This window comes from Gadus macrocephalus, chromosome 1 (assembly GCF_031168955.1).
Source record: "Gadus macrocephalus chromosome 1, ASM3116895v1".
Classification (NCBI taxonomy): domain Eukaryota; kingdom Metazoa; phylum Chordata; class Actinopteri; order Gadiformes; family Gadidae; genus Gadus; species Gadus macrocephalus.
In genome coordinates this window covers 6,064,072-6,076,805 of record NC_082382.1, presented here as the reverse complement: position 1 = coordinate 6,076,805, position 12,734 = coordinate 6,064,072, and the positions used below count along the sequence as shown (strand labels likewise).

Sequence of the window (12,734 nt, the reverse complement as noted above, 5' to 3'; positions counted from 1 at the left end):
ATGAGGAGGAGAAGGGCCTCCGAGCCGAGTAGCGTTTGTGGTTGTTATACTGGATATGGCCATCAGGGGATGAGGCGGAGGGGCGTTGGCAACGACGGCTCCACGTCCTGAGACCTAGAAAACACCATTTCCCCGCCCCCTCGTGATGCTAATCCCCAGCAGCTGTGGGCGGGGCTTGGCCTGAGCAGCTGTGGACGGAGCAGCTGCGCACTCGAAGCCAGAGAGGATAAAGAGCTTGTGCCCCTCCCTCGGATTAAGAAAAAACCTCTCCGTCCCTGACAAGAAAGGACCAGATTTGAAATATGATTAAGGCTGCGCACCTATTTTTCCAAAAAATAATGGCAAACAGTACCCATCCCAAATGTGCTCCGTGTCGTAGTATCGCGGTGGAGTCTCTTTGTCTTCCTCTCGTCTCATTCTGCTGGCAATTGCACTACTCTCCATTGGTGCGATTTAGGCCAGGTCACGTGATCGTCCGATGAAGGCGGGTTATGTTGAAGCCCGGCTGTATCCTGGCAACTCCGGCTTTTTCCCCCTTCCCTAGCAACGGCTGTATCTAGGGAGTAGAGCGTGGGGGGTTGGGCGTCTCGCTCGCTGGCCCTCTCTCCCCATGAGCAGCTCAGAGATGGACACACCACACTCGGAAACACAAATCATTATTCAGTAGTTAATATATGAATACCAAAAAATGCTCCAGTCCTATTGATTGAATAGCCTTGTTGCTATAGGACGATTTTAAGATTATTACAAATGTCCAATACATTGTACTTTTTGCTTAACATTGAGGACAGAATAATTAGCCTTTCTTAACAGATTTGCCGGTATTTTTGTGTCAACGATTTCGCAGCGTGTGTATCAATGCACTCGATGCTTTGCCATTGTCTCAACTGTCTTATTTATTCGGATTTATTATATTCCAGGATATTTAAGGTATGCCTATATTCAATGTTCTGTTCAAAATTATAATTCTGAACACGCTACATGCAAATGCAAGCTCTGAAAGAGGAAAGGGCTTCTATATTATGGACGGATGACAGCAGCCTACATTTGAACACAAAGGCATGGTTACTACTCCATTCGAGAGGATCTGGGTGGGGTCTGGGGGGTGGGCTTTAATGAGTTTTCCAGTAGGAGCCCTCCGCAGCATTTGAAGTGAAAGATTGATTGGAACCTGACCAATAGCAACCCAGTAGACGAAATGGACGGGCCAGACATGGATAAATAGAGCATGCCGTCAACGGTGCTGCATCACCTCTTACATCGACCCCTTAACTGTCGCATTGTAAGACGCCCTTACGAGGAGCATCTGCAATCTGCAAACCACTAAAGCATAGAGAAAATGGTAAGACCACTGTCTAATATTACTCCGGGATGAGTTGTATTTACCTTTCCGTATTGGTCTATAGGTATCATGTATCACTCTTCTTTGACTTAATTTCGATAAAATAAATTAAGAGAAAATGGTTTCATTGTTTTGTTGATTGCAAAAGAAGCGCAGGTGCGTTTAAATTGGTATGGCCCAGGCTGGGGTCCGCGTACACGGAACACGGTTTTATTTTAGATTGCGATGGAAAGACGAAGACCGCTTCCATTCTGTACAGTGCAGTCACAGTGCTGCTGCTACTTGCAGCTATTTGAAATATTTCTGCATTTCTAAGATCGGTGCTTCATCACGACAACAACAGCAATATCTAGGATTCAGGTGGAAAGACGCGCACAGGCAGTGCTCTCTCCGTCAAATGCTCCACGCCCAAAGAACCAATCGACAGAATTGATAATGGACATGTCGGCCTGGCTACCTGCTACTGCTAATGATGTCAGAAAGTGACACAGCTGAGCCACGCCCATTTAATATTTCACCCAATAAAAGACCGAGAGAAAGAAAGGGGTTTAAACAGGCTGCTGTGAAAGTTTATTTAACGAAATGTTATTAGTGCTCTATCATCTTGTATAATGGCATGATTTGATAATTTCCATAAAAATATTATGAGTTAATGTTTTTTTTTTTTACATCATTTATTTTCCTCCCCAGCGTGAGTGTATCTCCATCAATGTGGGTCAGGCCGGTGTCCAGATTGGCAATGCATGCTGGGAACTCTACTGTCTGGAGCATGGGATCCAGCCTGATGGGCAGATGCCCAGTGATAAGTCTGTGGGAGGAGGAGATGATTCCTTCAACACCTTCTTCAGTGAGACTGGAGCTGGGAAGCACGTCCCCAGGGCTGTTTTTGTAGACCTGGAGCAAACGGTCATTGGTGAGTTCTAGTACATCACATTGATAGCAAAGCCTGTGAAGCACAATGAGAATCATAGAGGGTTGTTATTTGTTAAAAAACGAAACTTGAATAGGACAGGACTTGAATAGCTTCCCACACACATGCCTATTCCCAAAACTCGAATTCATTCTTTAATATATTTTTAACAAAATATAATTGTAATCCAGGACCTTGCAAAGAATATCCCATTTCTTAACTCTAGCTGTTATGTTTGTATAGTGACAGTTCATTCTTCCAGTATACAACCAACCCCTTGAAGGCCATGAGAAGAACTACAAGCTAGGAACAGATGGTCATGGCTGCTGCTTGATTCACAGGATATATGTCCCTTTAGACCCTCAATAACCCTCTTATCCCATCCCAGATGAGGTGCGTACTGGGATTTACCGCCAGCTGTTCCACCCTGAGCAGCTGATTACTGGTAAGGAGGATGCAGCCAACAACTACGCCCGTGGACACTACACAATCGGCAAGGAGATCATCGACCTGGTGCTGGACAGGGTCCGCAAGCTGGTAGGTATCTCAGTATGAAGAACCATTAACTGTCCCAATACAAATTGCTATCTTTGTCTGACCTTGTGCTTTCTTGGTTCCCAGGCTGACCAGTGCACTGGGCTCCAGGGCTTCCTGGTGTTCCACAGCTTTGGAGGTGGCACCGGTTCTGGTTTCACCTCCCTGCTGATGGAGCGTCTATCAGTTGATTATGGCAAGAAGTCCAAACTGGAGTTCTCCATCTACCCAGCTCCCCAGGTCTCCACTGCTGTGGTGGAGCCCTACAACGCCATCCTCACCACGCACACCACCCTAGAGCACTCTGACTGTGCCTTCATGGTAGACAATGAGGCCATCTATGACATTTGCCGTAGGAACCTAGATATTGAGCGTCCTTCATATACCAACCTCAACAGGCTGATCAGTCAGATTGTGTCCTCCATCACTGCTTCCCTCCGTTTTGATGGTGCTCTTAACGTTGATCTGACAGAGTTCCAGACCAACTTGGTGCCCTATCCCCGTATTCATTTCCCTCTGGCCACCTATGCCCCGGTCATCTCTGCTGAGAAGGCATACCATGAGCAGCTCTCTGTGGGTGAAATCACCAATGCCTGCTTTGAGCCGGCCAATCAGATGGTGAAATGCGACCCACGCCACGGCAAATACATGGCCTGCTGCCTTTTGTACCGTGGTGATGTGGTGCCCAAAGATGTCAATGCTGCCATTGCCTCCATTAAAACCAAACGCTCGATTCAGTTCGTAGACTGGTGCCCAACTGGTTTCAAGGTTGGCATCAACTACCAGCCCCCCACTGTAGTTCCTGGTGGAGATCTGGCCAAGGTCCAGAGGGCTGTATGTATGCTGAGCAACACCACTGCCATCGCAGAGGCCTGGGCTCGTCTTGACCACAAGTTTGATCTGATGTATGCCAAGCGGGCCTTTGTGCACTGGTATGTGGGTGAGGGTATGGAGGAGGGAGAGTTCTCTGAGGCCAGAGAGGACATGGCAGCCCTGGAGAAGGATTATGAGGAGGTGGGAGTCGATTCAGTTGAGGGTGAGGGAGAGGAGGAAGGAGAGGAGTTTTAAAAGGGCAATGTGGTTGATTGATTTTAATGTCACGATATGCATTACACAAACACACAGATCAGTCTAACTTTGTTCTGAATAAAGTTCTTAAGTTACATATGTGTGGATTTTTCAAAGAAAAAAATGTATTTGTATGTATGTATTTGTATGTATTTAAAAATTGCTAGAGAAATTAGAATAACAATAATGTAATTTTTATACATTTTTCACAAAAAACTGGTGGTTTTAAACTTCTTCCACAGCAGAGTGATTCTATATTTAGTCTCGGCCCCCCTGCTAGCATTAAGCTAACCGGTAAGATTTTCACCCAGATTGTTGGCGGACTGATACTCTGAATGAAAACAGTATTAGGAACGCGTTGATGGAGCAAAAGGAAAATACTCCTTGATATATATAGCCCATGGATTTATAACATAAACAGTCTTCATCTGGATGTCTCCTTCCAAAAGCAAGAAGCCTCCATTATAAGCCATTGCAGATCTTTCTGTGGCTAAATGTCTGAATGGGCCATGATCCAGATTCCAGAGTATCAAGAGTTTCCTTTGAGATGGTTTGATTCTAACACTGACATGTTTAGAGCTCGGCGATTCATTGGGAGAAGAAACATGTGTTCATCTAGTATGTTGGACGATTGAAGTTCATTTATCCGATAATAGATACATTTTTAGAAATGTCATCACAGGCATTACTACAAACATTGTCAATTTATTAAACTGCTTTAAATAAGTCAAATAAACAAGGAACACTTCTGCTTGGTAACCATCCCCACATTATTGGACCATTTTACCTATCAATGCTGATCTCTAAGGTTAGCAGATAATTGTTTTACTGGATGAGTTTATAGGCCTATCCAATCCTTAGCACATATTCTGATGGATTGTGTTATGGTTCTGTTTAGCAAGTTAGTGGATACAAATATTTTTTTGACCGTTTTATATTCTTAATTTGTTTACTGAGTAGGCCTAGTGTAAGTAGGCCTGATCATGTTACGCTTCGTCCCAAAGCTCACCATATCCACCAAAAACCTGCAGTCAAACAGCCAAGCATTCAGTAACATTAGCTGCCTCGGATTCCTCAGCTCCCCCAGATGAGTCACATTGAACAGGAATTGCTCGGAACATTTGGTCAAATATCATAGTCTGTGGTGAGGTAGGGCTTCAGAGCCCCTGACGAGGCTGTGAACTACAGGCTTGATGTTGACTCGGGACGGGATTCTCAGTAGCCTTTTCCAACCTGAGAATGATGTCCAATCGAGCGACTACAGCAGACAAATCCTACCCAGTCACGAGACCAGCGTCAATGAAAAGGAGAACATTCAAATATGTTATGAAAAATTAAATACAATTAAACAAATGAATATCAAACGTGGGCCTGTATGACAAACATGTCTCTTTGTGTAGCCTCCACCTATACCCAAAGCACCGGTCCCGTGTGGGTACTGTTCATGCTGCCATATGGTCCTGCGATGTTTCCAATTCACAGGTCTGCGTTCTGTGCTGCAGTTTATTAAAACAGTTTATTAAAACAGAAACAAATGTTGTGCGCACTGATCTCCTGCACCTGCTCAGACGGCGGATCATACCGGCTGACCAAATGAGCTAATGTGCGTGCATTAATGGAGCGTCCTCTAGGGTCCATTCATTGTAGACTTTACCATTTAAGATCACGAAATACAGATACTAGCCTACTCGTCATCTGCAATTGACAAATGAGGAATGTGAACTTGGTGAAAGCATTCAGGAAAACAGGGCTACTCCCCTGTGTGATAACGGCACCTTGCCCCCTCAGATGAAGAGCGCCTCGCCGCGTCACGGATCCGCCTCAGACACCGCGCACCTCAGCAGCGACCACGCACCAGACTTGTCCCTTTACATTGAATAAACTCGACGAGCAAAATGGTAAGCCTTAATTTACGCTATGTTATTTTAACCATGATTGCTTTACTTTGATATTCGAATTTGAGTCGTTTATTTTGCTGATTGGAATTGGGTTTGGGGAGATTTTTCACAATTTACTTGTCACATCGTGTTATGGTTATGATTAGGCCTATACCTTTTTTTTTTTAGCACAGCCTTTAAGCAATGAAACGAATGTATTTTAGATACCATATTTATGTACAGGCCTTTATTATTTTAGATTTAGGTCTTTAATTCGTTGTACGTTGCTGCCATGCAAAACATGGTCTAATCCTCTTCCCACATTGCTGCTCTGTAAATCAGATTAGACTCCTTGAACAGACATTTTGTTACAAAGCCACCAGCCTATTTTCTAGAGGTCTCAGTGTGCAGTACATAAAACGAATCTATATCACGCAATTTGTTCTTTATAAATCGAGAACCGAATGTACCATTTGTGTCATCCGATGTCGTCGTCGTCATCCCTCCCCCCGCGTAACCAAACAGTACTAATCAGGAATAATGGAAAAAATAAAGACAAAGACAAAGACAGATCATTCAAACGACAGATGGGGGAAAAGTGTGCTCATTATATTTTAAAGAGACCGAAGTCTACAACATTTCTGCCCTAGATTATCTCTCCATGGAAGTCTATGCGCAATATGCCATGGTTTTACGTCATAGAAAAGCTCTGCAGAAAAAAAACATGGGTTGGGTTGTTCCTTAAAATATGTGCGGGGAAAAGGCAGAGCCAAGGCAGGATTTATTTTTCATAAGCTTTCTCAGCTAATTCCAAGTGTGTGATCCAAGTATTTGTGAGTTTAATAAAATACATTTAAGTAAAAACACGACATACATTATCATCTCAGTCCAAAGAACATAATCTCTAATCTCAAACCTCTTCTTACCCCCCAGCGTGAGTGTATCTCCATCCATGTGGGTCAGGCCGGTGTCCAGATTGGCAATGCATGCTGGGAACTCTACTGTCTGGAGCATGGGATCCAGCCTGATGGGCAGATGCCCAGTGATAAAGCCATCGGAGGAGGAGATGATTCCTTCAACACCTTCTTCAGTGAGACTGGAGCTGGGAAGCACGTCCCCAGGGCTGTTTTTGTAGACCTGGAGCCAACTGTCATTGGTAGGTTCCCCTCACTTCTGCAATGTTTTATTTATTAAATGCAATACACCATTGAGAATGAACAGAACCAAATCTTTGCTGGTTTCAGATGAGGTGCGCTCTGGGATCTACCGCCAGCTGTTCCACCCTGAGCAGCTGATTACTGGTAAGGAGGATGCAGCCAACAACTACGCCCGTGGACACTACACCATCGGCAAGGAGATCATCGACTTGGTGCTGGACAGGGTCCGCAAGCTGGTAGGTATCTCAGTATGAAGAACCATTAACTGTCCCAATACAAATTGCTATCTTTGTCTGACCTTGTGCTTTCTTGGTTTCCAGTCTGACCAGTGCACTGGGCTCCAGGGCTTCCTGGTGTTCCACAGCTTTGGAGGTGGCACCGGTTCTGGTTTCACCTCCCTGCTGATGGAGCGTCTATCAGTTGACTATGGCAAGAAGTCCAAGCTGGAGTTCTCCATCTACCCAGCTCCACAGGTCTCCACTGCTGTGGTGGAGCCCTACAACGCCATCCTCACCACGCACACCACCCTAGAGCACTCTGACTGTGCCTTCATGGTAGACAATGAGGCCATCTATGATATTTGCCGTAGGAACCTAGATATTGAGCGTCCTTCCTATACCAACCTCAACAGGCTGATCAGTCAGATTGTGTCCTCCATCACTGCTTCCCTCCGTTTTGATGGTGCTCTTAACGTTGATCTGACAGAGTTCCAGACCAACTTGGTGCCCTATCCCCGTATTCATTTCCCTCTGGCCACCTATGCCCCGGTCATCTCTGCTGAGAAGGCATACCATGAGCAGCTCTCTGTGGGTGAAATCACCAATGCCTGCTTTGAGCCGGCCAATCAGATGGTGAAATGCGACCCACGCCACGGCAAATACATGGCCTGCTGCCTTTTGTACCGTGGTGATGTGGTGCCCAAAGATGTCAATGCTGCCATTGCCTCCATTAAAACCAAACGCTCGATTCAGTTCGTAGACTGGTGCCCAACTGGTTTCAAGGTTGGCATCAACTACCAGCCCCCCACTGTAGTTCCTGGTGGAGATCTGGCCAAGGTCCAGAGGGCTGTATGTATGCTGAGCAACACCACTGCCATCGCAGAGGCCTGGGCTCGTCTTGACCACAAGTTTGATCTGATGTATGCCAAGCGGGCCTTTGTGCACTGGTATGTGGGTGAGGGTATGGAGGAGGGAGAGTTCTCTGAGGCCAGAGAGGACATGGCAGCCCTGGAGAAGGATTATGAGGAGGTGGGAGTCGATTCAGTTGAGGGTGAGGGAGAGGAGGAAGGAGAGGAGTATTAACAGAAGTTGACTTGAAAGATCCATGATCCTGCATACCTATGGAATCTTCAAAAATCTCAAATAAAAATGAAACTTCCAACATCTGCCGGTGCCCAGTGTTATGTGTGTATTTTTTTCAAGGATTTGTATTAGTGGACCATTAGTTGTTTTGCAGCATTCCCAATGAATATATCTATATCTAGAGATATACCCTGTATATCTATCTATCTATCTATCTATCTATCTATCTATCTATCTATCTATCTATCTATCTATCTATCTATCTATCTATCTATCTATCTATCTATCTATCTATCTATCTATAGATATAACTTATGGCATTACCTATATGAATACATTGATTGTCATAGGTTTCTTGTGTTCGGTTGAATATAGTATTGAAATGTGCACTTGACAAGAATTTATTTTAAAGTGGGTCTGTTGAGGCATTTTCCTAAGTACATGAATCCTTAAACATGAAAAGCAAATAAACATATATCTTTTATATTTAAGTGTTAACAATACAAGAAGGAATTGTTCAAATAAACCACCCCTATGATTTGTAATTTGGTGAGAAAATCTGTCTCAAAGACCAGTTATTTCTAAATAAATATTTGCTCATCATAAGAGCTTTTGTTCTGGTTTAACGAGACAAAAAAAACACATTAATGGATGGAATATCTTACCTATTGAAGGCAAAATGGTTGACAGGGGAGGCAGGCTATATCTGTGAGGACTGCTTTGGGCGATATTCACATTTTGAATGACTAATAAAACAGGCCTTCAAGACTAAAGGAATCAGACCTAGTGACACAGCGAATTGTGTGTGTGTGAGAGAGAGAGTGTGTGTGTGTGTGTGTGTGTGTGTGTGTGTGTGTGTGTGTGTGTGTGTGTGTGTGTGTGTGTGTGTGTGTGTGTGTGTGTGTGTGTGTGTGTGTGTGTGTGTGTGTGTAAGAGGAGAAAGTTATTATAACATGCCTTAACGTAATAAGACTTCATGCAATAACATAAATGCTGTTCCCATCATAAAATGTAGTGTAGGGTGAATGCCAGTGACAAAGAAATAGGTATTCAACCGCAAATAGGATTCAGTCTCAGACTCCAGACTCTAAAATTTCGCCTCTTTCGACTGCCCCACTTTATGCAGAGTCGTCCCTTGTCGTGACAATGAACGAACATGACATGCTGTGCTGGTTCATCCAATAGAAACGTGCTCATGTGACACTCAGCCAATGGGATTGAGCAGCCCCTTTCCGCGACGAGGAAGTATAAAGCAGCCCGCCTAACGGGGGCCAGGCCTAGATCCTTCTTACATCGACCCATAAAGGTCTACCTGTAAGAAATTACTGCAATCCTCGTGTTTCGTCTAATCTTCTATTTTTCTACTTCAATTTTTTGACGCATCAGAAAAAATGGTGAGCGTGATAGTTTTCCTTATCAAAAATGATTGAGTTCATGTTTCTGTGGGTTATTGATGAGAATCACCCGATGACGTCTGATTTCACTCCTTAATGTAGAACCTGAGAAAAACAGCCGTTCTGCCATCCTATTGGCTCAACCTACGATTGGCATCAATGATTATTAGACAGAATATATACTGTTACTTTGTTGCTATATTGAACATGATTCCCTCAGTTTCCCGCTGTTTGCAGCTGATAGCTGAGGTTGGCGCGTTGGGCGTCGATGCGCTTCAGTCCGCTCACAATGAGGAGTATTTATTTCGGTGGGAGAACACATAGTTAATGAACGGTATCCGTAAACGAGCCTTACCATTGTCAAAGGTGTAACGCTCTCGATGATGTATATTTCTAATCGAGGTTCATTTTCTCTTTGCATCGAGAAGAGGCATCCTACGCAGTTGCCATTTTAACTGCTAATATCCCATGTGATGAAATGGAGGCAAAATACATTTCCACTCGTATGTTTTATGTATTGTAGCCTGTGATATTCTCCGTGATTCGAACTCTGGTCACTAAATATAATTAGTCTTGCAGCCTGTCAGGTGGTTTGTCATGATGTTTTCGTATCTGGTGCAACAACACAAAGGCATCCTCTATCCGCACTAACCCCACCCCGATCGGTGACGCAGTTCAGTTGTGAAATAGGCCGGGCAATGTCCATCATCCATGCGTTTGATCTCATTTCACGATCTTCTCCCCACTGTTGCCCTCTGTGAATTTGCAGGTCTTACTTATGGTTTTTGTTTTGTAGAGTACTAAACTAGATTGTTTTATCATCTTTTAGAGGGAATGTATCTCAGTCCACGTTGGTCAGGCCGGTGTCCAGATGGGCAATGCATGCTGGGAACTCTACTGTCTGGAGCATGGGATCCAGCCTGATGGGCAGATGCCCAGCATGAAGGTCTCTTCTGGAGGAGGAGACGATTCCTTCAACACCTTCTTCAGTGAGACTGGAGCTGGGAAGCACGTCCCCAGAGCTGTTTTTGTAGACCTGGAGCCAACTGTCATTGGTAGGTTCCCCTCTCAGTTGCATTGTTTATTTATTGATTGCCTTAAATTATTGAGTATTAATGGAACCTAATCTTTTCTGTTTTCAGACGAGGTGCGCACTGGGACCTACCGCCAGCTGTTCCACCCTGAGCAGCTGATTACTGGTAAGGAGGATGCAGCCAACAACTACGCCCGTGGACACTACACCATCGGCAAGGAGATCATCGAACTAGTGATGGACAGGATGCGCAAGCTGGTTCGTACAACTGTTGTTAAATGTGTTCCGTCAAAATACATATACGTGTAATTTTCAATTGTGGTTTCGGGTTTCGGGATGAATGTATGGATCATGTAACGGCTGAAGGGGTATCTGGCCCTTATTCAGGGTGTCTGGGAGTCCTCTAGATTAAGATGTTGCTAAGATTAATGGAACTACCTTCTTTAAACGGCAATTTTTTAAATCCAGCCAGTGATTATTAATTGCTGGCTGGTAATTTGGCTTAAGAAGCCAAATTACCGAAGAGAGCCCCACATTCTAGAAATGGTCTTCAAATTCCATATTTGGCTCCAAGTACAGGTGTAAGCTATTGATGGTGGTAAACATGGCTAGCAAAGAAGTGGGGAAACCACTAAGGCAGCTGGGAAATGTATATACACAATATAAGCAGGACAGCTGTCTTCAGTTTGACATGCTGCACTCAATGAGACATTATTGGGGGCCAATGGCTACAGAAAATAGACTTTATAGCATAGATTACTTTGATGAAAATCATATGCAAGATGTTTAAAACCCAAAATTTATAATTTGGGTTTTGCTCTTGTCATTAACTTTTGCGTTTATCTTAAGGTCAAGTAACAGCTAATTTCAAATACCGGAAGATAAAGTGGTATTGTTTTCTGTTCCCAGGCTGACCAGTGCACTGGGCTCCAGGGCTTCCTGGTGTTCCACAGCTTTGGAGGTGGCACCGGTTCTGGTTTCACCTCCCTGCTGATGGAGCGTCTATCAGTTGACTATGGCAAGAAGTCCAAACTGGAGTTTGCCATCTACCCAGCTCCCCAGGTCTCCACTGCTGTGGTGGAGCCCTACAACTCCATCCTCACCACACACACCACCCTAGAGCACTCTGACTGTGCCTTCATGGTAGACAATGAGGCCATCTATGATATTTGCCGTAGGAACCTAGATATTGACCGTCCTTCCTATACCAACCTCAACAGGCTGATCAGTCAGATTGTGTCCTCCATCACTGCTTCCCTCCGTTTTGATGGTGCTCTTAACGTTGATCTGACAGAGTTCCAGACCAACTTGGTGCCCTATCCCCGTATTCATTTCCCTCTGGCCACCTATGCCCCGGTCATCTCTGCTGAAAAGGCATACCATGAGCAGTTAACGGTTTCGGAAATCACCAATGCCTGCTTTGAGCCGGCCAATCAGATGGTGAAATGCGACCCACGCCACGGCAAATACATGGCCTGCTGCCTTTTGTACCGTGGTGATGTGGTGCCCAAAGATGTCAATGCTGCCATTGCCTCCATTAAAACCAAACGCTCAATTCAGTTCGTAGACTGGTGCCCAACTGGTTTCAAGGTTGGCATCAACTACCAGCCCCCCACTGTAGTTCCTGGTGGAGATCTGGCCAAGGTCCAGAGGGCTGTATGTATGCTGAGCAACACCACTGCCATCGCAGAGGCCTGGGCTCGTCTTGACCACAAGTTTGATCTGATGTATGCCAAGCGGGCCTTTGTGCACTGGTATGTGGGTGAGGGTATGGAAGAGGGAGAGTTTTCTGAGGCCAGAGAGGACATGGCAGCCCTGGAGAAGGATTATGAGGAGGTGGGAGCTGACAGTGTTGGAGATGGGGAGGGTGATGAGGAGTATTAGATGCGTTGTAAGATTTGCCTGGAATTGTGATCCTTGATCTATTGTCGGTAATAAATCGTTCTAACAGCACTATGTCTTTGAATATCTTTATTGAAGTCGACCTGTCCTTTTCAGATCTTTTGCTTGACTGTTTAATTTGTGCCCAGTATGGCTATACATAGCAAAAAATGCAGTCCAAACATTCCTTGATGCAAAGTTGAGCTACGATTATTATTATTTTTCATCTATTCCATA

At 44.6% G+C, this 12,734-nt stretch overlaps 3 protein-coding genes across 3 annotated transcripts; all 3 read left to right on the top strand.

Moving 5' to 3' along the window:
* The first annotated feature begins 1,147 nt into the window (after window positions 1–1,147).
* LOC132460919 (tubulin alpha-1B chain-like) lies at window positions 1,148–3,869 on the top strand. The gene is made up of 4 exons (XM_060055902.1): window positions 1,148–1,342; window positions 2,033–2,255; window positions 2,641–2,789; window positions 2,874–3,869. Exons 1-4 carry the CDS (start codon window positions 1,340–1,342, stop codon window positions 3,852–3,854), a joined length of 1,356 nt encoding a protein of 451 aa, XP_059911885.1. The 5' UTR covers window positions 1,148–1,339; the 3' UTR covers window positions 3,855–3,869.
* Window positions 3,870–5,477: 1,608 nt separating this feature from the next.
* On the top strand, window positions 5,478–8,272 carry LOC132460909 (tubulin alpha-1B chain). The gene is made up of 4 exons (XM_060055890.1): window positions 5,478–5,752; window positions 6,665–6,887; window positions 6,976–7,124; window positions 7,209–8,272. The coding sequence occupies exons 1-4, from the start codon at window positions 5,750–5,752 to the stop codon at window positions 8,187–8,189; spliced, it is 1,356 nt and encodes a 451-aa protein (XP_059911873.1). The 5' UTR covers window positions 5,478–5,749; the 3' UTR covers window positions 8,190–8,272.
* Window positions 8,273–9,424: 1,152 nt separating this feature from the next.
* LOC132460936 (tubulin alpha chain-like) lies at window positions 9,425–12,569 on the top strand. Its single transcript, XM_060055917.1, has 4 exons — window positions 9,425–9,583; window positions 10,413–10,638; window positions 10,726–10,874; window positions 11,526–12,569. Exons 1-4 carry the CDS (start codon window positions 9,581–9,583, stop codon window positions 12,498–12,500), a joined length of 1,353 nt encoding a protein of 450 aa, XP_059911900.1. The 5' UTR covers window positions 9,425–9,580; the 3' UTR covers window positions 12,501–12,569.
* Window positions 12,570–12,734: the final 165 nt, after the last annotated feature.

Coding starts and splice junctions, on each gene's coding strand:
- LOC132460909 (XM_060055890.1), top strand. Junction 6,888..6,975: donor CCTGGAGCCAACTGTCATTG/GTAGGTTCCCCT, acceptor TGCTGGTTTCAG/ATGAGGTGCGCTCTGGGATC. Junction 7,125..7,208: donor TGGACAGGGTCCGCAAGCTG/GTAGGTATCTCA, acceptor CTTGGTTTCCAG/TCTGACCAGTGCACTGGGCT.
- LOC132460936 (XM_060055917.1), top strand. Junction 10,639..10,725: donor CCTGGAGCCAACTGTCATTG/GTAGGTTCCCCT, acceptor TTCTGTTTTCAG/ACGAGGTGCGCACTGGGACC. Junction 10,875..11,525: donor TGGACAGGATGCGCAAGCTG/GTTCGTACAACT, acceptor TTCTGTTCCCAG/GCTGACCAGTGCACTGGGCT.
- LOC132460919 (XM_060055902.1), top strand. Junction 2,256..2,640: donor CCTGGAGCAAACGGTCATTG/GTGAGTTCTAGT, acceptor ATCCCATCCCAG/ATGAGGTGCGTACTGGGATT. Junction 2,790..2,873: donor TGGACAGGGTCCGCAAGCTG/GTAGGTATCTCA, acceptor CTTGGTTCCCAG/GCTGACCAGTGCACTGGGCT.